The sequence below is a fragment of the Lacerta agilis genome, chromosome 13 (genome assembly GCF_009819535.1).
Source record: "Lacerta agilis isolate rLacAgi1 chromosome 13, rLacAgi1.pri, whole genome shotgun sequence".
NCBI lineage: Eukaryota > Metazoa > Chordata > Lepidosauria > Squamata > Lacertidae > Lacerta > Lacerta agilis.
The window spans coordinates 5408483-5435705 of NC_046324.1; the positions used below are offsets into that span (position 1 = coordinate 5408483).

The 27223-nt window shown below is 38.5% G+C and overlaps 1 protein-coding gene across 24 annotated transcripts in view; it reads right to left on the reverse strand.

The window, feature by feature from the left end:
• TCF12 (transcription factor 12) overlaps positions 1 to 27223 on the reverse strand; it is a 135289-nt gene that overhangs the window by 20883 nt on the left and 87183 nt on the right. For 16 of the 24 annotated variants that reach the window (XM_033166654.1, XM_033166649.1, XM_033166662.1 and 13 more), the window contains 7 exons: positions 14094 to 14196; positions 12181 to 12320; positions 9607 to 9754; positions 8086 to 8150; positions 4235 to 4313; positions 1196 to 1269; positions 298 to 369 (listed from right to left, as the gene is read on the reverse strand). In XM_033166654.1, coding sequence (XP_033022545.1) covers positions 298 to 369; positions 1196 to 1269; positions 4235 to 4313; positions 8086 to 8150; positions 9607 to 9754; positions 12181 to 12320; positions 14094 to 14196 — 681 coding nt within the window. The other 8 variants (XM_033166664.1, XM_033166663.1, XM_033166660.1 and 5 more) reach the window with 4 other exon arrangements.

Genomic DNA, 27223 nt, shown 5'->3' on the forward strand with positions numbered 1-27223 from the left:
AGTAGACAAAAATCAGCTTAACCTTGGCAACTCTCTACGAAGTGACATAACAAAATGGTTGAAGGAAATGTGTTATCTACAGCTTTCACCAAACTAGCACCCTCCACATGTTTTGGAGCAAAAATTCCCCAAGATGGCTAAGACTGATAGGAGTTCTAGTCCAAAATATCTGAAGGGCAGCTGATTGGCAAAGGTTGCCATACTATACTATATGGTATTTACTGCTACTTTATGAAAGAATCTGTAAGTAGTGTTAACTGGAAAAACAAAAAGGCACCATCTGAAGAGAAATAGTACCTCACAGACATCCTTTAAGAATGACATAGCATCTTGCAAATGCTCGTGAAGTTGTTGCTCAACTCGATTTTTCTGGCAAAGTCAAGACAGAACAAGAAGCAAAGCACAGGTTAAGTAATTTTAAAGAGGTGATATCAACAGCTGGTATGTGTGATAGCCTCAGTGGTTAGTTAAGTTAGTTCAACAAAGATTTAAATTATACTGAGAAATGAGAAGATAAAATACTGAATACTATAGTAACATTAGAAACCTAATTCCCACACACTGCTTACATTTATTAGTAAAATGTATGGCAGTAACAGAATATTCTTATTTGTTAGTTGCATGAAAAATGTTATTATTATTTTTTAATCATTGTAGGTCTTCGTTCAACCCCCACCACCCCATTTCCTAACATTGTACTTCCAGCTGTACTTGATTATTAGTTGCCTGCAAGTGGAAGTCCTCAGAATCCTGACCAAAGGCTATGTGCCATTTCTACGTAGCACACAACACAGAAGAACAGAAAAAGGCCTACTCATTCTAGCAATCTGTTTCTCACAGGGATAAACAGAGGCCTATGGGAATCTCACAGGCAGGCGAGGGGGCAATAAACTTCTCCTGGTGTTATTCCCCAACTGGTATTCAGAAGCATGCTGCCTCTGATCTTGGAGATAAAAGGTGCCATCATGACTTGTAGCCACTGGTAGTTTTATCCTCCATTGATTTGTCTAGTCCTTTTTAAAGCCATTCAGGTTGATGGCCATTACCACATTGTGTGGTAGCAAATTCCATAGTTTAACATTGTGTTGTGCAAACTAGTGCTTCCTGTTTGCATCTTCCACTAGTCAGCTTTATTGGATGACCCGGGATTCTGGTTTCAAGAGGGAGGGAGAAAAACCTCAACAACCATTCTTACCAAAGAGTGCAGAGAATTTTCATAGTTTGGAGAGGAAGGGGCTTGTCCTCCAGTCCTTGACCACTGACTGGCACCTGTCAAAAAAACAAACAAACCAAAAGAAATTCTGATGCAGGCAGGAGAAACAGAAAACAAGAAAGACAATTTACTGTAGTAAAGTGAAGTTGCACATCATTTGTAACACAAGACTTCTTAGCTTCTAAAACTTGAGCTTTGGGAAGGAGTGTAGCTCAGTGGCAGAGCACATGCTTTGCATGTACAAGGTCCCATGTTCAATCCCCAATGGGATCTCCAGGTAGAGCTTGGAAATGCTCCTTCCTGAAACCATGGAAAACTGTTGCTGGTTTGAGTACACAATACTGTGTGCTAGATGGTCTAGTGGTCTAATTCTGTATAAGGCAGCTTCCTATGTCCTAGAATTCTATCACAGATGCTGGGAGTTTCCTAGATAGTATGGTAGTTTCCCAAGAGAGACAAATATGCACCAACACAAATGTTATTTACTTATTTAGAAAACAATGGATGCTGCCCATCAAGAGGGAGGGGGGAAATCTTAGGGCAGTTTACAATAAAATGATTAAAGCAGATGGGGAAGCAATGAATATTCTAGTGCAGTTAGCAACTGAATATCTAGTGATGTTTCCCAAATGCTGGATACTCTTTGCTATGACCCTAAATCAAGGCAGATGAAATAACCTCCTGAGAGCCTAACATGGAATAAGATCAAATTGGCATGAAATCATGAGTTCCTTTAAATAGCATGAATTATTTTAAATGAATGCAGCACTCAGAGCCAACATATTACATCAGAAAAGTTATGACTGACAAGTCCAACACTCTGCCAAAAACAGGAATCCTATGTAGAAATTAGCCTTGTCAAAAGACTCACCCTTGCACCCTCTTTCTCAGGGGTCCCTTTACCTTTTTACAGAATCCTCAGGACTCAGCGACTGAATCCTTCTGAATAAATGAAACAAAAACATTTTCTACCCAGACCCTGGAAAACTTCTCAACAAGAGAGATTCTATCCTCTGTCCAACTTGTTTAATTACTGCCTCATTTTTATAGCCATAACACCATTTTGGGGGAAAGACAGGCAATACAAGAAGAGTAAAGTAATCTATTACACTCCACACCTATAATATATCAGGATTATTGTTAGGCTTCAGCGTAACAGACACCAGCTATCTTGTGTGGACATTTCACCAAGCAGCAAATGCAATACAGAGATTGCTATAAAGATTTTTTGTATAAATTGTATGAACTATATACTTTAAGAGTTACGTCATCCTGCCATTAGTTCTAATTCCTTGTTAAATAACAAATTTAAGTAAATTGGGCTTTCATAAGTATTCTCTGTGTGTTGAACAGCTGTTCAACATTTACTTGGCAGCTGAGGCCCTAGTATCAATGGAAGCAATAGTATCCACTAAGAATGATGCAGCTGCCGAGAGTACCTCTCCACACTAGACAACCACTCAACCCGTTCTTACAAGCAATTCACAATACTCCTTTGGAGTATTTTGTTTTAAGAGCACAATAATGTAACACCCACAGCATTCCATCTTCCCTTTCCAGAACATAGCAGCACACACACACACAAACATTTCACATAAACACTTTTTCAAAAGGAAACTCAAGGTTTGTGCAGCATTATTAAAAGCAATCTCACTATCTTGTGTTGTTTGTGCAAGATTTTCCTGAAATGCCTCTAAATTCAAACAGGAGTAGTACTATGTGTTAGTCCTATTCAGGGTAGATCCACCGAACATGACTAAATTAGGTTAATTTCAATGAGTCTACTCTGAGTAGGACTAAGTTGAAGATAATATTCAATTTTTGTAAGTTACTTCATTAAAGAGCAATTTTAAGCAGCCAATGAACTAAAAAGTAGCTAACTATGCTATCCTATGCATGCTGACTCAAAAGTAAATTCCATTGAATTAAATGTTGTTTACTCTCAACTAAGTGTGTTTAGCATTGTAGCCCCAAGGTCTTTAAAATGTAGGTGTTTCTATTATCAAAAACAGCCATTATGACAGTTATATCTTGATTTTGCTTCATTTAATTAAGATTAGGAAAACAAACAAAAAACTCCATCAGCATAGAATCCATCAAGTCAAACCACCTAGGGTGAAACCAGAACCCTAAAAAGCAAGGTTGTTGCAATGGCCCATGGTGGTAAGTTATGACTGGGCCCCTTTCAGTCTGGCTGAGCATGGCAGGTCTCTGGGCTCTCGTTATCAGGCTTGTGTCTATGGCTGTGATATCAGCAGAGAAACCAAATTAGCTGACAGCCTGTTGGAAATTTGGCAGACTGTGTATCTCTGTGAAACCAGACTGCAACATCCAAATTTCTCTTAAGAAATAAACATACACCCATGCTTGAGAAGAATATGCAGAATACACTAAAGAGTAAAATGTGTAATCTAACCAGAAGTCATTAACTAAAAGCTGTGAGTAGGGCTGAGTGATATCAGCTTTTCAACATCGATGTCTGGAGATGTTGAAAAAACAAGCTGCATTGGCCTCTGCCCACAAGGTGCCAGGTGAAACTGCTGCAGCTCTCACTGCAGGAGCTAAGGCGGTTTCACCCCAGCGCCTTGCAGGCTGGGACAAAGCAGCTTGTTTGCATGGCTCAACCAGGGTGCAGGAGGGCTCCTGATCACCAGCTGAGCCAATCCCAGTGTTCCCCCTGCTTGCACACGATCCAGTGCTGGCTCATGCAGATCGGGGGCTCCGTAAATCTGTTCGGCTCAGGCAAGGACAGCTTCACATTCCTCAGCCGAGCAGTTTAAAGATGCAGAGGGAGGAACAAGCTGTGTCGGCACTGTATGAGGGCAGAGTGGGATGGCGGTTACACTCAGCGTGAGGAGTCAAGAGTCTTGACTTCCTCCAGCGGGCGCTGCTAGCAGAGGGACTCAGGAGCGGTGGTGGTTTCACCAGCGATATAGCTGAGTGAAGCTGACATGCAGTCTGCTCCTCATACTGGTCCTGGGCGATATATCACCCAGGCCTAGCTGTGAGAGGTGACCTTACCTGTGAGAGGTGATGGTGATCCAACAGGTGTTGAAGGATTTGAAGGGAAACTACTGCTAGTGTGATCAGGTGAATAAATCTAAAGGGGAAAAGGCACAAATGTGGTAATTTCAACTAATTATTATACATTAGCAAACTGTCAATACATACAAGGTCATAGTTCTGTTCGAAATTTTTTGAAGGAAATAAAATGGCTAGAAAGCATGTATTGAGCTATGCCAGCATTTGAATTACTTTGGAAGCAGAAAGAAAGACTTGATTTGTAAAATGGGTACCGGTCGATATCAGAATGTAACAATGATTTACTGGAAGATAACAGAACAAGACCTAGTACACTCATTGATATGATCTGACTATACAGTCGGGTTTGATAGGAAGTCGGATAGGTATAGGTTCTTTACTTGAATTAAGGATTTCAATTGGTTTTTATTTTATAATTATAATTATTCTTTTCTTTTTTTTCTTTTTTTCTCTATTTATTGTTGTATATGTATCTTTTACTTTTTTGTGGAAGTGTGAAAGTGCATAGAACTTACAATGTATGTTATTATACGACTGCTTAATATTGTAATGTGAGAGGATTGAATAAAAAAGAAAGCAAGCATGTATTGATGCCCTAGCGTGCAATTGATCTTGTAATAAGAGTTAAAAGGGGTCCTTCTCTGGGAGGGAGCCCGGACCTCCGGCAGAGCACAATGATAGAGAATGAGAAAATGATAGAGAACAGACCAGAATTCTAGTGAAAAGCAAGGCAGCTAATTATTCCTGATCTTTATTAAAAGCTGTTGCAACAGAGTGCTCCCCCCCCCCAGGAGTTTGGAGGAGGACCCGGAGCCATGCGTGCAACCCTTATATAGACATTTTAAATTGCCCGCCCTGGAGTCCAAGTCCACCCCCCAGATACATCATACCTACATCACAGAAAAGGCAGTCTCCAACAGAAATCTGAGTGCGTTGTTTATCTCCTGTCTGGCAAGTTACCTGTTTGCATTATCTGGGTTTTGGTCACTCTTTTGTTATTATAACTACTTAATTTCTGAATCTAGGTCACAGGTCACAGGCTCACACCCTGTTCATATCTTGAATGTGCCCGTAAGACAGGATTTGTGAGGACAGGATTTGTGAGGAAAGAGTCAATGGGGAGATTTCCCACTTTGACCTTTCAGAGAAATATTTGAGGTCAATTTGTTCAGGGCCTAATCTGTGGGGTTTCAGACATGTTTATATATACAGTTATGAACATTTAATTTTTTATATATGACCTTAAAATTCTTATAACAATCTAGCACAATGAAGTGAATAACCAGAGTTGTTAAGTTGCACCATAGCTCTCAATCACTGAAACAGTCAGAATTTTCTAGTGCCAGTGTTCGAAACTCCCATTGTTCTAGGCACATTTTGCAATGGACTAGACCATGTGAAAAATGAACATAATATTTTAGCTGCAATTACTGTAATTCATTTTCAGCTTTGTATTCTTGTTATTAAAAAAGCGCACCTAGACATTCCATTGTTGTGCCCATAAACTAGTTTTAAGGTGCCACTTAGCTCCTAGCTTTCATATCTCAGTTCATATCTCTGTCTAATGCAAGTGTAAGTTTCAGATGCATAATACTCACTTTATCGTCTTTCTAATAAGCATCTAAGAAACTTGGGAAGGCAGAACAAAGCCTAATATAACCACAATCGGGACAGACATGATGCTTTTTAAAAGAAAAAGTGTATTTTTAAAAGCCCCCAGTTATAAGAGACCAATATTTCTTATTCAAGTAAGGGCTGCTACTTTTGCTGATGATGACCAAGGAGGAATTTTCTGGGGCATTCTGCTAGCACATTTTCTTGCAACAAATAAGAGCCCTCTTTTGATTAGTCATGGTCCATTCTAACCAGTGGGATGCCAATATGCCTGGCCAAATGAAAAGCCTTCCACACAAAGCCTAAACAACTGAGAGCCTGCAGCACCAAGGCTTGGAGCTGTTAGCACACTGTTTTAAAACACTTCAGAGTACATTTCAGTTAAGCTTTGTCATGCTAATGTCACTGGGCCTCAAGCAACAAAAGCCATTCAGGAATTACTTGGAAAAGTCAACTTCCAAACATTTTCTCCTCCTTTGTTCAAGGACTACTGGCCATTTAGCTATCTAAGCGGCACAAAGGCTGTTCCCCCCTGGTTTGGAGGTAGGAATCAAAACACAGGTTCTGACAAAGAGATTTGATATAATCAACGAAGTTAAACAGCTCTCCACTTTGATCTCCTTTAAATTAAAGACCAAGTGTTTTGATTTGGCATTAAGCACTGAAATAAACCAGATGTTTCTCCTGCCATATAACCCTCCATGGGCACAATCTTAAAAAGGTTATTGTTTGGCAAATGTTCAGGGAAACACATTACAAATGGCACAAATACCCAGATTTTCTTTGCTTTCTATCTACACTGGTTCATTATCCAAACCAATGTATAATCCGTTGGGCTTTGGGAACTTTGTGTAAATACTTTCATGTACAATTCTCTTTCTTGCCTACTCTGAGATTAAAACCACAATTATCCAGGCTTAAACGTAAAATAAAAGAACCTTTGCAAACGTATTATCTGGCCTTACATGTTTAATCACATAGTGGTCTGTATGGTCTTTAATACTTAAACTGAGGAAGAATGCTGTATCTTCTGATGATTCACACATGAAAGGCTTTTGTTTTTGAAATGAGGCACACCACCAGAATTTTACAATTAGACACTCTTTTTGTTGCTACTAACAATATTCAAAAGCTAGAAAAAAGAAGCAGGTTCACAATTTCAAGAAGATTTAACTACTTCAGCAACAGTTCATAGTGCTTTGAACCAGGTTAAAAAGAAAACTCAAGAACAAACACACCGCGATCCCTTTATATTACTATCTACTTCCTGAAGAGCAATAGAAAGTATAGCTTGCATGACACTCTCGTTTGGGTCAATGGGAGCAGGTGGATAAATACCAGAATTCCAAGTGTGCAGACTTTAGCATGAACTGTTGGAGGAGATGGAATGCATCACCATCAGCTATGAAAAGAAATGGTTTATGGAATGGCCTACCAAGAACAGCACAGGATGACAGATCTAAGTTACCACGACAACTGACGTCCACCCTTCAGTTACACATACTTCTTCTGTCATCCAAACACAATAAATCTACACCCCTGCCATTTCCCATCCTCTGTCCGACTGCCTAGCCATACAAACTAAGTTTACTTTGGGGGTTTGGGTTAGGAACTTGGCCTACTCCCTCCCATTTTTTTTCCTCCAGAGGGCCTTGTTAGCAAAACTGGTAGCTGGGCAGGGATCAGATTCTGACCAACCCAAGCAAAAATGGCCTCTGTCAAAATAGTTAACTTTAGTGTGGCTCTGCAATAGGCAAGGCAATAATAACTCTCAACAAGTGAATAGCTCATGAAGTTGGCCCTCCAGACCCTTGACACTGCTAATAACACAGTATTTCTCCTTGATGCCAGGTTAGGTAGAGAGTATCCACACTTCAGAGGAACCTTCGACAGACTTCTGTTGACCTACTTCTTCTTCGAGCAAATACAGTTCCCTAACCTGCTATGTCTATTTATTAAATTTACATCCCACTTCCCACCCAAAGGAGCCCAGGACAGCAAACAACAGGAGATAAAACAATAGAAACAAATTTAAACAATTCCAATACAAATGCAGAATAAGAAAGATATCCACTTCAAATGCTTGCTGGAAGAGGAAGGACAACAGAGATGGTGGCAGTCTAATATTCAACGCATATGCCTGATATAAACAAAGGGACAAGAACTTGCATGCAGCCTAAATTATTCCAGCAAGTGCTTCAGATAGGATTGCTTACAGATGCCAAGGCTTTTCCAAGAGCATCCCCAGTCTGTGAGCTTCCAGCAGCATTGCCTCTGTTGACTGTAAAGAAAACACATTGTGAATGTTGATTTAATGCAGAAGATAATTGTGGTATGCTGCTATTTAATACTGATGCTCTCTTAAAAGGATTACTATGATTTAAAAAGCAAAAATATGGGGAAGACCATAAGGGAAAATTGGATTCACTGGTGAATTTCTCTTCTCAGTGGTACAGGTGTGTGGGAGTCTTCATATTTGGGAACATACCTCATCTTAGTTGTGCTAGGTAGGTTCATAGCTGTCAACTTTTCCCTTTTCTTGTGAGGAATCCTATTCGGAATAAGGGAATTTCCCTTAAAAAAATGGAAAAGTTGACAGCTATGGGTAGATTTAGGCTGTAAATACCAAGAGAAGGGGTGGGGAGCTTTCCTTAGCTATACACAAAACCCCAATAGGATTGACAAATTTTAGAATAGTTATAAAAGCCACCAGACTGTGTCAGCAAGTGAAAAACCATGAAGAGGACAGGACACATGGCCATGCCCAGGACTCTTAAATAGCCTATAACCCAGAGCCAGGTCAGTTCAACTTGGGTATTATCTTCACTGTTATGGGGGATCAGGGGGCCTCCACCATCCTGATTCTACTGAGAACAGAAATTCAAATGCAAGATCAATCTTCCCTTTCTCCAGTGGTGCAGTCTTCATATCTTGAATATAATCAAACCTTTAGATAGGTAAAAAGGTGAGATACCAATTTAACAAATAAACATTTTAATGCATTTCTCACGGAAGTTCTGTAATAAAACTAATGTATTCACTAAATTGGGCATTACAAAAAAAAATGCTCCAAATTGGGTACAGGCAGCCACCGTTTTAGGAGTGTCTGATATATGGGCAACTGTGCACACATGCATCATGCCAAACCAGGAAGTGACCAGAAAACATCACAAAAATGTAACAAAAAGGGGTGGGATGAGGACTTTGCAGGCTTTTTCAAAGGTGTTTCAACTATATGCAATTCTACTTAAACGTGCAGTGCACTGGAGTGTAACCCCCACTTAAATAGGGAGTTTTCTGTACTTTAGAAATAATGCCCACATCAATTGAACAATACCTTCAGAGTTTCCTCACTTTTAAGAACTATACATTAGATTCTTGAATGAATCCATTAGGAGGGGGGAATAAGTTTTGGCTGGGCTCTTTGGGTGAAAAACAAAGTAATGAATTGGAAGCCCAGTTCTCACTTTGTATAGTTATTAGCCCAGCACTAGAAAGTACTCCACGCTACCAAATATGCTACCCACCCATCCTGCCCTGGAACCATCTCTTCAGGCAAAGTTCCAGCAGTCAGCACTGACAATGCTCTAGCCCCAAATGATGCAACAAAAGCTTGTGAAATGACACATTCATTTTTACAGTCCACATGGACCATTAAACAACATCAGCATGGACATACAGATCTCTAGATTAGCCATAATCTTCCCATGGTGCTTTAGGGATTCAAAAAATCTCACCCAGTATGTTGTTGTTATCTGATCCATTGACAGGTGGTGTGTGTGAGGCAACATACGATGAACTGCTGGTACTGCCCCGGTGGAAGCTAGACATCGGAGGAAGACTGGCATTTATATCCGATGGGGAGACTGAATGTGGGGGATAGCTCTAGGAAAAAGCAGAAAATGGGGGTCACAACCAAAATACGTGCCTTAGTTAGTATTAACAAAATACAAAGTAAACCAGAACATGCAAGTTAAGAATGTCAGAACAGTCTATCTAAAACAGACCAAAGTTTATCTAGCTCAGGAGTGGCTAGAAACGTGTCATAAATATCAAGATTCTATCCTTAGCTATTAGGGCTAACAGCCACAGATGGATTGAGAGATAATTCAGATACAATGCTTCCTACTAAGTGAATGAGCCTTAGGGTTCTGTGGTCCCCACCCCTTCCTAAGCTATGAGGTGAAGTCTAGAAGCTTCCACTTCTGGCTGTAAATTAACCCCAGCTCCTCAATGGTTGCATTCTGATTATAAAAATCTTATGGTTTAAAGTTGGCTTCTGTCTCCCAACTTGTTTGAAAGCCATTAACCACAGTTCCCGGCCAGGACATAATGGGAGAATATGGTGAACTCCAACTTTCTGGGTTGTTTTACTACTCACACAAAATGAGGAGTGAAATGGCTACATGAGGGTGACTGAAGCTTATGCCTGAATTTTTGGAACTGTGGTATAGAAAGAGCCAGGATCTGAAACTATGGTTTGAGCCTGCCATGCTCTAACAAACCACCTTGATACAGTGGTACCTCGGGTTACAGACGCTTCAGGTTACAGACTCCACTAACCCAGAAATAGTGCCTCGGCTTCAGGATGAGAACAGAAATTGCGTGGCAGCGGCACAGCAGCAGTGGGAGGCTCTATTAAGAACAGTTTCAGGTTAAGAACAGACCTCCAGAACGAATTAAGTTCTTAACCTGAGGTACCACTGTATAAGAGGAAGCTGAGGTTATATTAAAACTGGAAGCAAAAGCTTCCAATCTCCTCCTCCTCCTATCAAGGAGGGCAGGGCACAAACGTAGGGCTTATGTAGTCTCATTCATATTTTGCGGAACTATAATTTCTTATAAAACCCAAAGTGATGTTTGCTGTTCTATTAGAACCTCAAGATAACTTATTGGATAGTCACAGCCAATTTAGATGATATCAACAAATATGTCTGGGATCTTTTGTTCCTACATTTATTACTTGGTACTTATTTATTATGAAATACACCTGCCATTCGGTTAGCCAGTCACCCACTCTGGAGAGAACCCCAGTCCTGCCACTTACCACCTGGCCCAGGTCGGGGCCTGACAGGCCTATAAGAGCTGCTGCGGCTGTGGCTGCCACCCAGGAGGACTCCCCTGCTCAGTGCCTGAGGGCCCGACTCCTGCCACTCACCACCTGGCCTAGGGCGGGGCTTGATGGGCTCTATAAAGGACTGCTGCCACTGCTGCTGCTGAGCAGAGAGGGCTCTGTTTTTTTGTTTTGTTTTGGTTTTTTGTTTAAATTGCTGTTATTTTTTTACCTATTTTAAACTGTGATATTAATGCTGTATTCTTAGTTTTAGATTTGGATTTATATGGAAATTGTTTTCCATTTGGTTGTGTATTTTTTGATGTGGTTTATTTATTGTTTATGACTTTTATAATTATGTAAATCTTGTCATGCTGTAAGCTGCCTTGAGCACTGTTTTTTTTAATCTGTGGAAAGGCGGCATACAAATAAAAAAATGAAATGAACCCTTTGGTCTGCTTTGAATTTTATCTTCTGAGTGATATATTTGCCTCTCTTATTATATATACCCTGGACTCCAGATAATTTATGGAAAAGTTAAACAGCACCAATAAATAAAAGATCAATAAATAAAAAATTAATGGGGGATATCATTGCTTACATCCCTTTAATGTGAAAACTTGGCAGAATCTAAGCCACTGCTTTCTGTCTATTTTATTATGAGTTACAGGCTCCTCAGACAAATTGCCATCACCCAGTATAAGAATGTTCAGGAAGACTGAAGAAAGTGAGAAAAAGCTTACAATATTAACAAACAAGAACTTCCCCCAAGGTTAAACTATTTTATTATTTATTTTATTTATTTCAAGTATTTATATGCTGCTTTTAATAAGAAAAGATCACAAATTGGTTTACAAAGAAATAGCAAAATAGGAGTATGTGCAATATTGAAAATGAAATTCAGTATGGAAAACATCAAAACCCATAAATAATACCGTAACTTAACATCAACCTCCATAACAAAGAATTATATTCATTCAATACACTTACTCAATATCCTGTTAAATTTTTCTTTTTCCATTCTGTATTACAGCAACATACAAGGACCTAAGGAGCTTTTTAAAAAGTGAACACTTTTTGTCCTTTTGTGCAGATTAAAATTTGCGCATGCTTGGCAATCATAGATCAATCAACGAAAGGTTTAAATGGCAATTTACTTATACCCATAATCCAGCAAAACCAGTCTCTTAAAGGATAGTAAACTTTAACAACTGTGTTTCAACTGACCATACTGAAAGATCAAGAGTTACTGTCTTACCAAGCGGTCATGTGTGTGTCGACTGCCATAACTGCCGGACTGTGACATGTGAGAGGAGGAACTTTCTAGCATTCCACCAAAGGCAGGCTGGCTCATTCCATTGGAAGGGCTCCAAAGGTCTGAAGCACTGTGAGTCCCATCTTTATTTGTAATAAAAACAAAATAGAAAAAGAAGGATCTTAGAGTAGTAAAACAGCACATGCCGTACCAGCACTTCATTGTTCATGTCATGTACATTTTATACCCTAGCTAAATTTTATTCAAGTCAGTGGAGGCTGGTCCACTGGGGCTACTGGGGCACAGCCCTCTCACTGAAAAAGTCAATTTTTTAAAATCCTCAAAATCTCAAAGCCACACACTCTTTCCTGTCCCACACATATTTTATGCTTCCTTGTATTTAGAGGCATTCCTATCAATCTCCTGTACCCTGGCCAATCAGCTCTCTGTACCACTCAGTCAATCCTAATCCAAAAACATAGCTATGGCAAGAAAAGAGGGAACTCATAACTGTGATATATGTTGCTACAACCTCCTGTTTTGAGTATAGCAACAGGCTCTATGTGAGGCAAATGGAGAAACATTCAGAAAGTGTAACTAGTAGATAGATTCTTTCCAGTAGCACCTTAGAGACCAACTGAGTTTGTTCTTGGTATGAGCTTTCGTGTGCATGCACACTTCTTCAGATACCTGAAGAAGATATCGTATCTGAAGAAGTGTGCATGCACACGAAAGCTCATATCAAGAACAAACTCAGTTGGTCTCTAAGGTGCTACTGGAAAGAATTTCCTATTTTGTTTCGACTATGGCAGACCAACACGGCTACCCACCTGTAACTAGTAGATAGATTGCTATTGCTGTCTGCACAGAATTTAGAATGTCAGTTTAACGTAAGCTCCATTTGTTGCCTGTTTCCGAACCAAACTGTGCTGGTCTTCTGCTTTCAAGCTGGGTCTGGGAGGACCTTCTCAATTATGTGACCTCTTCAATGTCACCCATGAGAGGTCTATTGGCAGCAGTTAACTGCAAGTGCCTACTAGCAGTGGTCCTGAGGGCTTTTCCTACTAAACTCGGAACCCACTGAACCATCTCCCCACAAGAAATCTGTCAGAGCCAGGAGGCTGGTCTGTTTAAGCAAGCCTTGTAACCTTTTTTTCATTCAGAATGGCTGAATCTGCAGCCCGAAGTCTGCAGTTGCTACTTGTCTCCATTCTTTTTTCTTCTTTGATTTTTCTATTGATTTTATCATAGCTGTTCTCCAGCTTGGGAACATTTTATTGAAAGAAAACTTAAACATTTACTGAATAAATAAATCTAAGCCAAGGACCCTGGGGAGGGAAAGGGAAGATTGCCTTTGCATGGGACAAGAGAAAGGTATGGAGTATGTGTCAGTCCTCTGGGTGTACGGTTGTCATTTCACATTTGCTAGGAGAGAGGTTTGTGGGTGGTGTTATTGGTTGGTAGATGAGAATCTGTTATGATTTTTGTGGGAGTGGCTGTCACTGCTGATGGAGTTTTGCTATTCTTGCTAAGCAATTGGCATGTGTCTGAGCTTGTGTTGTGAGCAGATGATACTACAGACTTCACCAGCACCTGCATAGGGGTCAGCTATGCAATAGGAATTATATGCCACTAGGCTGTTTTGAAGCTCTTAACCAAAACACAAGATTATAATCTGATATAGAAGAAATGGACCCTGAAATGACATGACCCATGAAATCCAAGCATATACTTAACTTCAGGTTAGCATAATGAAAATGAACCAGGAAGAAGCAATAGCAGATTTTCATTTCCCACAAACTCTCCTATCACATATGAATGTTTTCTCCCTCCCAAAATTCTAATCTCACTCAATTAATATTTGTTTACTTGCTATGCTAGTCTTTTAAAAAGCTGCTCAGTTAGCAACATCTTACCTTGCAAAAAGAAAGTGCTAGCAAACATACTGCTTGGTGGTTTAGGAGACGGGTAATTTGGAGATTCTCTATTAAAGTCATCTGAATTAGATGGCGCATAAACCTAAACCAATAAAATGGAAGGGAAAGGAAAGATAAACATGTAATTGTTGAAAGTGACAATAAAGGTTCCAGCGGAACACAGGATAATTAAACAAGCACAGCCAGTTCTGAAGCTAAAACTTAATTCCCCAGTTGCAAATACCTTTCCTGGAAGTTAGAAAGTGACATGAGCAGGCTTAGCTCAGCCCAGCCTTCTCCCCCACCCCTCCAGGGTACTAATTCAAACAGGCAACCTGATAAAAGTCCAAACATGAGCAATTACTTAAATTAAAAAAGAAAAAGAAAAAGGAAGAACAAACAGCAGGCTCCCTTAAAAATATTTGAATTAGAGGCATTTAATTTGTTCATTGTTTGCTTAAGTTACAATTCCAGGAGTCAGGTAAAAATATAGAGTACACTATCAAAGGATAAACTTCAGTGGACCATCATCTACTACATCAGATGCCATAACAAAATAATCTAGTCTAAGGTGTCATAAACCTATTGTTGCACCACATTAAAATGGCTACCGCTCTACAACTATTCAAAGGAGTACATGTTGCAATCAGAGTGATTAGATTTCAAGCTTGTGGGATCTTCTTTTCTTTTTAGACCTCTCCAGTCCAAAAACCAGAGCCAGGTACAAAACACAACAGAAGAAATCTAAGCCCAGTAATTTGTTCTGAGTATCAGAATGGCACAAAGCTCACATGGACAATATAAATATATGAATATACAATGAGAATTTTACATTTTCTATCATTCATAATTGACAACCAATCAAAATTCTTGAATGATGTCTTTTTCTAGGGAGATTCAGAATTTAAGCTTTTTTAGGTTTACACTACTTTATTCAAATTGTATAACATATTTTATTTCATTTTAGTTATTTTACTGTTTAAGAGTAATAATCTTTCCCTTTTTAAGAGGCAAAGTTGTAATTTTCCAAGGAAATTCAGCGTTCTAAATTGTCATGTTGTAGTTTGCGTCCAAGTTAATTTCTGCTACATTATCTTACTTTCATATTGCTAAACTTCCATAATCATCTAAAAACAACCAAGAAATTACTCTGAATCTTCTAAATTCATAATCCCTCCAGACATAAATTCACTACCTCACCCCACTTCTTCATTGCAGCAGTGTAATTTGTAAACAAATTCATCTTCTACTTGCTCCTGCAATACACCACACTTCTGCAAGTAAAACAGCCCCAAACCAGATTTATGACCTTCTGCTTATCCAGAATTTCAACAAGCAACAAGCAAATTCTTACAAGTCTGGAAAGGCTACACACACACATGGTATACTGCTTCAGAATGTCATGCTTTAAATATTTCATGCTAACACAATGATCAACATTATCATTTGAGTATCAGCCACATACTTTCAACTACAGTCAACAAGTGAACAACTGTGTCGTATAAAGTGAAGATATTTTGCTTACAAGGCATATAGTAATTAGTGCTGCAATTTCAAATCCAGTCCAAAATGTATTCTAAAAAACCTTTTAATTTTTGTGTGTGTGCACATGTACTACATGTTGTTGTTTAACTTCTCTTATATACAACTTACATGAATCACTCAGTTGCCTACTATTTGAGGAGCTCAAATCACTTCAAAATCTGGCATGTATAGCTTAACATTATTATCTCATTCTATTAGATCTCATTCTGATAGATTCTTAACATGTACTGTGCTTTGAAATGCAATAAATATTCACTATGAAGGCTACTAATTACACCTCACAATTCCAATTACGGTACTTTTTCCTACCTGCATTTAAGAAGGCAGTATTTGGCAAGCTCAAGTAATACATAACCTGATCCATCAGAACAAAACTATTTCTTAAAAGATTAATTCATTAACATTGTATTAATTTCTTTCACAATGAAATATCAATATATCACATTAACTACACCTTCCTGCTAGTGAACAAAAAAGATGTGTGTGTGTGTGTGTGTGTACACACACACACACACACACACACACTGCCCTATACCTGGAGGTATCAGGGCGGTTCACAGAAAATATCAACATAAAAACCACAATATATATGATCAAAATTATTCAATGCCGACTGAACCTTAATCACAGCTGCCTTCACTTTAACCATATTCCACATTTCCTTTCTTGATAGCAATCCACATTATTCTTATATAATTTACGTAATGTAATTGAATAGTAAATCCTTCCTTTTTATTTTTAAGGAGTTGTATATATTTTTTACTTTTCAAGAAATTGTCAGAGGGGGAAATAATCCTATGTAAAGGCTGTTGAAACAGTAACAACTGCTAAATGTAATATCTGAGTGTGTATGTAGCAAGATTTTTGGGGTTTAGTCTACATCTGATGAGCTGCTGTTATCAAAGTGGAGACTGACTGTCAAACCCACCCATGGACTTTCCTGCTAATACCAAGTGTGCCATGCAGTCTATTTGCCTGTGGTTTCTGTATCGCGTAATCCAAGAGTCTCTCCTTAGCCAGTCTGCGAATGGCAATAACTTAAAGAACAACCTGCAACCTCCCTGACTGGGCTGCCTCCCCCCCTCCCCTTACAGCTATGGATCACCATTCTGACTCTGGAAAGAATGATTTTGATTTTCCCTTGTTGGATAAATGAGAGCTGACAATAACGACACAGTCATCTTAGTTATTGTCTTCTTAAAAAGACTATGTAAGATCTTCTGCTTGTTTTACTGTTATAAAAGTACTGTAATAAAAAGGAACTGCACAACTGAACATTCTACACAGTAGTCAACTGATCTCAAAACTGTTTTGTGCACTTGGAAGAGGAGGATGACAGCAGCCACCAACTTTTAAAAGCAATTAAAAAAACAACTCTGATTTTTTTTTTATCTGCAGTGGAGATTCTGACAGATTTAACTTTGTACAGTTTGCTGCAATTTACAGGAAGCACACTAGTACATTCATAGTATGCATTGTATACACCCACACATACTAAGTAAGCAAATGCCCAATTTTAAATCTTCAGAATTCAAAGACACCAGGCAGACAGAGAATACTTCATTTACAAGTTGAATCCTAAACATTTTAGCACGGACTGCAGTTCCTTTAATAAGACTTACAGAATGCAGAAATGGAGATGAATATTATTGTATTAAAGCCAACAGTGACAAAAACATGCAACTTTGAAACTGCACTGGGAAAATGCTCAACAATTCTTGTGAGCAAGTCTGAAGCTCAGTTTAATAATCAGTGCAAGGAGAAACTGTAAAGAAAAAATTATATGCAACAAATATGTGACAGCAATATAATACAGGCCACTTTTATAATAAAAAGTGCAAGAAAGGGGTCCTTTCAAAAAGGACCAGAAGTGTTCTAGTGCAGACACACAACTTTATATAGTTTTGCTGTGTTCCAGTATCTTAAGTATAGCTTCCAAAAACATAGCTGCAGTGATATCAAGCTGTACTTCTTCCAGTCTGGATTCCGAAGATCAAAGAATTCTTGCAGCAGAACACAAGTGATGTGGTCTCAAAAGGCTTCATTAATTCCAGATGTGGTGAAAAAGTCTGCCAATTCCACAAAAAAGAGCGAGCTTTCCTTTGTTACAGTCAGAACTGCCCATAAATTAAAACCAGGTCTCTTAAGTCATTTGATCACCTGCAGATGACTGCCAGCTCACCCCCGCCCCACCTCTCAAGCAAAAAGCAGGTTTTATTTTTTGTTACTACAAACAAAAATTTAAAAATACAAGAACAGAAAAGAATTACTGAGATAGTGAGATTAGGCGGCCTATGAGTAAACAGATCTGCGCTTATAATTACAGCTTGACAATGAAGGTATTTTAGACTTTGAATATAGGAAGATGCTTCATTCTAGCTGGCACACTTTAAATAGAATCAAGGCATAGGACCCAATCCAGCACAAAATAGGCTCAGGTGAACAGATCCAAAGCCTTGCTCTTAAAGTTCTGCTCTCACCTCCTCATGGACCATTAATAATTATAATAATAATATTTCCCTCTAAGCTTTATTCATTCTTTTTTGCCTCCCATCTTCTGATTCCATTTCTAGAGCACTTAGACCAGGACCCAGAAAAGGAACTACTGGGTACAATTCAGCCTGATTTAAACAAGCAAGAGTGCCAAGCTGCCAACTGATACTAGGCAGGCAGCCTCACTATATTGTTTTCGACACCTGCTGCAAAAGTTTTTGTTTAGGCATGTCTACTCAGAAACGTATTTTAACTTGTAACTTTTTACTGTGCATCTTTTTTTTTAAAAAAACTGCTGATTTTACTTTTCAAAATTTTAGGTGAAGTTGTTGATTTTATCTGTATTTTATATTGTTTTTTGAAAACTGTTTAGATGTGTTGATGATCCAGTGATATATAACTCTTGTTAAATAAATCTATGATGCAGTACATTATCAATAAGATGTATGACTCTGAACCCTGAGATTTAATGAAAAGACATTCTCAACAGCCAGTTCCCAGTTTGGGGGCTCCCTCGTCCAGACATCTAGAAACGCCCAAGCCTCAGAATTTTTCAGAAGAAATGCCAAAACTTTTTTACTCAAGCACACACACACACAGAGGCTGTTGATAAACAGAGGGGCCTTCAGGGATAGCATGCTCTTTAAGTGTTTGGAGTACTTTCAAAATGGTAAAGTATTCAAAACCTTTGTGAGCCACCTACTGAAAATCGTGTCTCTCTTATCCCTTTCAGAGGCTGTGCACCAGGCTCTACACTCACAGCTCTTGAAGTCTGTGGATTTCACAGAAATTCCCAGAGCAAAGCATATATCAGAGCCCAAGACAACATAAAACAATGTTTAAACCCTCCTCTGGTAGGCTGAGCTAGCCATCTTTTTTGTTTACAGAAAGCTGACCAGGCTTTCCAGTCTGCAATAAACAGCTAACCTGACCTCCCTGGCATCCCTACAAGCTCTGAAGTGCTTAGCATCTCTTACCCTAATAAATGAGTTACAGGTGGGTAGCCGTGTTGGTCTGCCATAGTCAAAACAAAATCGAAAATTCTTTCTAGTAGCACCTTAGAGACCAACTGAGTTTGTTCCTGGTATGAGCTTTCGTGTGCATGCACACGAAAGCTCATACCTAATAAATGAGTGTGTAAGAGAAAGGGTGACCCCCACCCCCACTCTTTATTGTCTTTGTCAGACTACAACAATCAAGTTAAGCTCTGCCACATGCATCATATTCCTTGAAATAATTACAAATCCAATGAACCCATCATTCATGACTTTGTATTATGCAGGCACAGCATTAAGAATTTTTTATGAATTAGGAAAGCAGCTCAAGCATGCAGTGCAGCAAATAGCTTGAATGCCAGGTAAATTATTTGGAAGGAAAATATTAAATATTCAACACATCCAAATATAAAGAATATGGTATGGAATAACCAGATATTAATGCTGTCTTATTTGATGTCAAGAAACTACAAAAGAATACAAAATGTTCATTGAAAATTATCCATTCTAGAACACTGGACAATGAGGAAGCAAACCTTTAAATCTCAAAAGAAACAAAAGTTGTTTCAGGCTCACCCTTACAGGAGAGAGGGGGAAAAAATTGAGTGCCCCCCTTGCTTTACCTGTGGGTGGGCTTGGGAATGCGGGGTCCAAACCTGTTAACCATAGTTACTTGAGAAATATAGGCTGCAATACTAACTACACTTACCTAGGACTTACTTGTGAGTAGACATGGTTAATATTGCACTATATGTTATATATGTTATGTACTGATAAAAGAGGACCCAAATCTGTATTTCTTGCAGCAATTGCATACGGCTGTTGCAAATTTTACTCCCCCTCCCCAAATCTACACATGAAGATATTTTCTCCTATTTCAACTTAACATCTGTATAAGGAACTATGAGGGAATATGAGACATACTAATAATTTAAAAATGTGAGATATCCAGTAATATATTAGTACCTGTAAATCTAAAATGAGGATTGTTTTCTCTGCTCCCCACATGCTTGATAGTCCTAGAAAGTTAATATAACCTCTTTCTGAATGCATGCCTTACCTTAACTCAAATTAATGGAGTTATGTCTTTTAAAAGAATAGGATGGTGCTTCGGGTTTCTGAAACTTTCCCCCTCAAAATTTCAAGTATTTACAGTCAATCTGTAAATCGATTGATCATGGGCGGTATTCTCTTAATGAGTCACATCAGCAGAACAATTTTTTGGTTCTGCAACAAGACTTTCTGTCCCTCTTCTCCCTCCATGTACACCCTATGTGCGCTCTCCAAATCTGTTCTAGGGGATTGGTGATACTCCTTGAACAGATTTAGAGATGTGCAGGGAGTGGCGAGGGGGAAAGAACATTCTGTTGTGCAAGCTGAAATCCGTGCACTGATGGAATGATTGCCTTACTACTATGTTGGATTCCACCCCTTACCCTTGGCTAAGAGGGGCGTAAAACAATTAAATTTCATAGGTCCAGTTTTTACAATCAGTCAAAGTGTTCAAACTTCCATGACTGTACCACTTTAGTCTGTGGGTGGGGGGCAGCCTAGAATTGAAGGCTCCTCTCTAAAAATCTCCTTGCATACAGAAAACAGAAATCTTCAGCCTCCTCTTTTCCTTTACATGCTGTTTTTCTGTATGCAGGTCTCCCCCCCCCCATGGGAACAAATACAACTTATTCTTTGCAGTTTACAGTTCAAGAAAAGCTTTATCCCTCCATCCCACTGATTATATAAATTTAACCCCAGTGCGTCTGATTGTCAGATTCAGACTCTAAAGAACACTTACATTCATCATTAAAAGACTCTGATCCAAAATGCACCAGTGGGTGCATGACGGTGATGCGCAGCTTCTAGCCAGTCAACTCTTCCCTATTTACTGATATGTTAGGTACATCACCATTGTGTGTATGGATTCACTTTCTCAGATTTAGAATGTGTTTGGCCCAGTTGGCAGAAAGCTGCTCTCTCACCAGGGTTTGATGCAGACAGCTGTCATGGGAATATTTGACACAGAGCCAGGGCAAGATATTACCTCAACTTCAGTTGTTAAAAGTGGAATTAAGTGGCATACAATCAAGGCAAAACAGAAGAAAAACTGCATTAATACAGTGAGATTATTCTCTAACCACAACCCATTGTGTCCAGAATGTCAACAGGTTATAAGACTGCAGACCACAGACCATTTTACACAGTACAGCAGTCCTTTCGAAAAAATAATCTGACACAGGTTGCCTAACTGATGCAAACAGTCCAACACACTGTGACAGCATTTTACCTATTTCTGTAAACTGGCTTACCTACACTGTTGATTTTCTCTCTGTAGAAAAACTGGTGTGTGTGAGTGAAGCGATTCTTACTGCACAATCTCAGGAACACTAAGTGTCACATGGTTCAGTTACTGTTTGCCTAGGAAACTGGATGGAGAGCATCCTAAAATCCTGAATCCCTTCTCACTCACAGAAAAGAATGCTAAACAGCCAATTTATTTGTTTTAATCTCAGAATACATTTTTTGCTCTCTAATAAGAATATGAATTGATTGTTGGCATGGCTAGACATAATTTGTCCAATCTACTAGGAGACCCTCCTGCTAAAAAAATGCTTTAAATGAATAATGGAGAGCTTAGTAAGAACTGATCTATTTAAGGTTGGGTGTATGGCAAAAGCTTGAGATATATATTATTCTCAACATGAGCAGAAAATATTTTGACCCCTTTGTAATTCTATTCTTCACAATGCATATTTTGTTACCAGAAGATGGATGCTTACTTTAAAAAAAAATAGGTAGAGCAGAATTTAAACAAAATTCTGTCCGAAAACTAGCTTGATTAATTGCTTACACTGCATCTCTCTGCAGGGAGGGCCTTTTCATTTTAGAATTAAACTACTCAAACCTACTTCTTGCTCTATGGCTAAGCAACAAAGTTTGAATATATTCTGGCTTAATGGAGGAATAGTTGAATTTTTTAATACTGATCTGTAGCAAAATATAAAGAGGCACATTTATTTCATTCTAACAAACAAAAACTGATTTTTACTTTATTTCCATCCCAACACATTAGAGCCTATATCATCATATCCAGAGATAACTGGAAGAATCCCTTTCAGCTTTGTTTTTATATTGCCTCTATTAGTTAACTTGCTAACCTTTTGTCCTCCTTTAAAGGTCAAAAGGGGACAGGTCAAGGAGTGCTGCAGATATGAACAGCAGGCCTTCCCATGGGCTCCAAAAAGCAGTAGTAACTTTTTCCAAATCATACACTGCCACAGAAACTTTCAGTTCCTAACTGCGTGGCGGAATCTTCTGATACATAACAATTAAAACTGTTATTTATTTGAAGTTCTGAAACATGTAACCACACTTTAGTAACTACAGATTACTTTATTTACTTTATTTACAGATTTACTTTATTAACTACAAATACTACAAAGAAGGTGGCTGGACATGATTCAGTCTGTTATGGTTTTAGGAGTGTATTAGCTATTCTTGACAAATATTAAGGCAAAAACATGCTTCAGAATGAAGCCCTGAATCAGAGCAGAAGAGAAGGCAGCCATTGAACAAGCCAACGTTTTCCATTTAACACCACAAATATGAATATGAATGATTTAACCTTTCTCTTTCCTTTTGAGTTGCTTCCATAAAGTCTAAACACTGTGTCACAACACAGAAGGGGCACCAGGATATGGAATTGTTATACAATTTTAAGTTCATGAGCGTCACCCATGAACCATAACAAGCAGATGCTATCAATTCTTGAGACCTGCTTCTTTACAGTACCAGCACTTCCATCCATTACAAGCCTGGAAATACTTAATAAGATCAAAGCTTTCCCCCTCGCTGCAGAACAAAGAGGAATGTTCTGAGCCAGAGAAAGAATAAAATCAACACTCCATGAAAGCCAGACTCCCATTGCTTCTGGGAAACTGCAGACTTCATTTCACTTCTTTCCAACATATACATCTTCACACAAAACAGCAAAACTACTTAAACTTAGGAGGCGACATAAAAAGAATCAATTTCCCATTTGGAGGGCTTGGGATGTTGACACCAAAGAAAGTAAGTTTCCCTAAAGTTGCCTGAAACTCAGATGCACTTTATAATGATATAGATATGTCCAGAGGGCAATTAACCAAACCTTTAGCATTTTGCAATGCTACTGAAGTTTGACTATAATGCTTTAAAAGACTAAAATCAAAACAAAACTGGATCACATCACTCAGATTGCTAATCAACGGCAATAAAATATGAGGCAATACTTTGAGAGTACTGTATAGGCAGAACATAGGAATGCCTCAATATTAATTGCAACTTATCTCTTCTAGTTAATGCCATTTGCCAATGTACATCGTTAGTAAAATCCTAAAAAAGACTAAAGCTTTTAAGTACTTTGCAGAGTGAGCAGCAGTCATTACATGACACATCACACAACTGGATTAGTTTTCTGCAGTGTCTAAAATCAGTTTTGATTACCATCAAACCCATAAAATGCACTTAAGGCTCCTATGAAATGTGGAAGGTTCTGTCTACATTACACAATAGCCTTACAGACAAAAGACCAATGCAGAACACAATACGGTACTTATCAAACTCTAAAATGTACATATTGCTCCAGAACTTCACACATCTGAAGAGATGCAGATTTACAAACCATTCCTAGGCTATAGAAAGTATTTTTGTATAAAGGAGGATTCAACTTTATGAATCATATTGTTGAAGATGTTCAAACTGAAAGTACACGGTATCACTGTAAGGACAGTATCTGAATGAAGCACAAACACTTAAGTGCGAAACAGCAGCCTGATCAGCCAGTTGCTTTCTGAAATATTCCTCATTACCCATGTAGCCTACTCACTTTTTTAAAGCAAGTAACTGGAACAGTTTCAGTGTCTTTTGCTGCTGCATGAAACAGCAACAATGCCTTTCACATTTTCAAATGCATTGCTACATGAGTGAAATAAAGACATTCTCAAGGCAACAGAACAGCTGCATAAAATAAAAGCAAGTTATGTGCAACGATTATAGCACTAACTGAAGCAATTTAGTCTAAGTATTCTAGTCTATACAAGTATATCTAGCTGCTAGACCAGTCCAGAGACTACAAACAACATTTCCAGCCACACTACTTTGGAAAGTATCGGAACAAAAGGAAAGTCCCCTTACCGTTTTTCCATTGTAGTAATACATCAAAGAGTTGCTGCTCATTCCAGGTACAGGATACGCACAATACATGTTCACTCTAAAAACAACACAGCGTGCAGTCTAAGAGCACAGCTTCCCTCCAAGACATCAATGCACCAAATGAAACACAGCAATTCTTCAGTCAGATACAAGCACACATGCATCTACTCAGAAAGAATTTATGCAAAATAGGACTGAACCATCTTATACAGGAAAATAGGGTGTGCATGTGTTAGAAACTATGCTGTAAAATCTTCCTTCAAAAGTAATCCAGTTTTAGTTGTAATGCAAACAAACAAGGACTTCCATAAAGGATTTAAGAATTTACACCATAATCAAAAGGGCAGTAGTTTGCAGCTGCACTCAAATAAAAAAAGCCATTTTTCAGAGCCAAAAAGGGAAGCAATGGTAAATCCTTAGCAATTCAATCATTTTTTTTTTGTTTTAATTAAATGAGAGCATTTGTGGCAGCAGAGACCAAACTTCATGCATCTCTAGCCATACTTCCATCTGGTTCTCTCTAAAGCTGCTTCCAACTTTCACGAATACGCCACTCACTGGCTTGAAATGCTGAATTACACGCTGGGAGAAGGAGGAGGAGGACCTAGACAGCTAATTGCTTCCTGGACCAAAAAAAGCAATAAGCCCTTCATCATTAGGTGCCTGTTAGAGCCCAGGGTCAGAGGACATCCAATGTCCTTTCAAAGAGCTGAGGGGGGAAATGTGGTGCTTTAGGACACAGAATTCACACATCAGTCTAATAGTTATGAACATACAAAAACAGACTATAACTAATATTTAAATTGACATAACAAAATAAGTTTGGCCTTGTAGTTGTCTGTTTTAAACGTATTTTACTATTCATTTTAGTGACATTTTTACTTTTTTAAAATGTTAGTTAATATTAAAACTAATACAGTATTTGTTCTATTTTCCCCTGAATGATTTAATTCAAAGCTTAAGATTTCATTTCAATGCACCCTTACAAAAATAAAGCAATGTACAGTATAATAAAAACAGGAAGGTTAAATGCAATTAATAAATACCCATATATAAGTCTTACAAAGAATTCTCAACTTGGGTAAACAGGTCGTAGTTCCGACCATAAATGATGCCAACTAGCGATCCGGCGGCGTTATTCCCCCCCCCAAAAAAACTTGGGTAAACAGTAATTTATGTTGTAGGGGTGCAGGCTTCATGTCGGTAGGGGGGGCAGAACCTCAGTTAGTTAAGCATTTTTATTGATTTACTTGATTTGGGGGAGCAGCTGCCCTCCTGCCCAGGCCTATGACTGTCCAAAGAATCACACAGTATACTCAAATGTAGCTAAATGGTGAACATTAAAAAAAAATATTTTTACTGATTTTATATTAATAACAAACATACAATCAAATACAGTGTGTAGACAGGATGGAGGGGTTGCAAGGGGAGTTTGTTCAAAATAAACTTGCATCCTTATTTTGTGGTTTCTTTCAGGTCATTTCTATGTTCTAATTTACTAACAGTTTTGAGCTGAAATGTGAATATTTTACCATGAATATTATGAACAATCAAGAACAGAAATGTACATTTTAATGTTTATATTATATGGCAATATTATATGGCATAATAATTGAATGCAGACCAAAGGGATCTTATTTTTTTTTAAAAAAAAAAACTTAATATACCGGTAGGTTGTTAGAACAGCCGGCCCTGCTGTCAAGCCCATGCTAACTGGAAAGGTGTAGGGACAGGGCTTTCTCTGTGGTGGCACCACAGTTATGGAATTCCTTCCATGGAAACAACCAATAGGCTTCCTGCTTTTGGTTGGTCTTTGAATTTTTTTTTTATTCCAATTAGCATTTGATGTACAATTTCTGCCATTGTGATCACTCTATGGTGAGGTTCATTATTAATTGTATTGCTTACATGTGTAGATACGAGAGAAATTACACTCAAGAAAGACAGCAACAATATCAACAACAACAACAACAACAACAACAACAACAACAACAACAACAGATCCCATCTTTACAAGCCTTCAATTTGGCTTTGAAGATATTCAAGTTGCTTATTCCTAAAATTTACTATGCTGTTGTTTCCTGGATTGGTGCTAAAACATTTTTCTCATGTTAATCATAGTGCTGTTGGGAACTATTCTTAATGTTGTTTATTGTTATTGTGATAATTATATATTTTAAGTGTTTTAATTAAGCATTTTGTGTTTTCATATGTTGGAAGCTGCCTTGGCCCTAAAGGGGGCCTAAACGAAAACAAACCCACTGAACAGGCGGAGGAACAGCTGCAAAACAGCATCAGGATACAGACTGCCAAGCGCAGGCGTGCCAAGCAGCTTGCAACTCTCTCTGTCCGCCCTCAGAGACCACATGGATCCTCTTGGGTTCTCAAAGCACTGGCTAAGATGGCTTGATTTACAACAATGTCACTCTTTAAACCTGAACTCTAGTGTTTATGCTTCTGCAGGCAAGATATGTTAAATCTCTCTTTAGTTCTTACTCAGGCTCTCCCGCAAAGGTTAGCAACTGTTCTAGGATTAAAATGTTTTTCAGAAGAATATACTCTCTGTCAAAGTATGACAGAATGTTTAAGACCAACTTGACTGACAAAGAAAGACAAATGCAAGAATTTCCATCTGGAAGAGTTCACAGGAACACTTTCAGTCAAGTGATCCATGGCAATCTCAGCACACTTAATGAAGCCTTGACAGATATTTTGCAGGGGTGAAAGAGTTCTTACCAATCTTCACAGACTTTTTCGAGTGTAAGCATGTCAACCTGCTGTGTGACATGGCAGGCTGTAATACTTAGTCAGACGGAGATTCCCTTGCAGTTTGGGTTTCCTAGAAACTACTGATCACAAAATGCGAGTAATGCCCAGAGTTGTGTTGGCCACCCAACAAAAACCATTTTT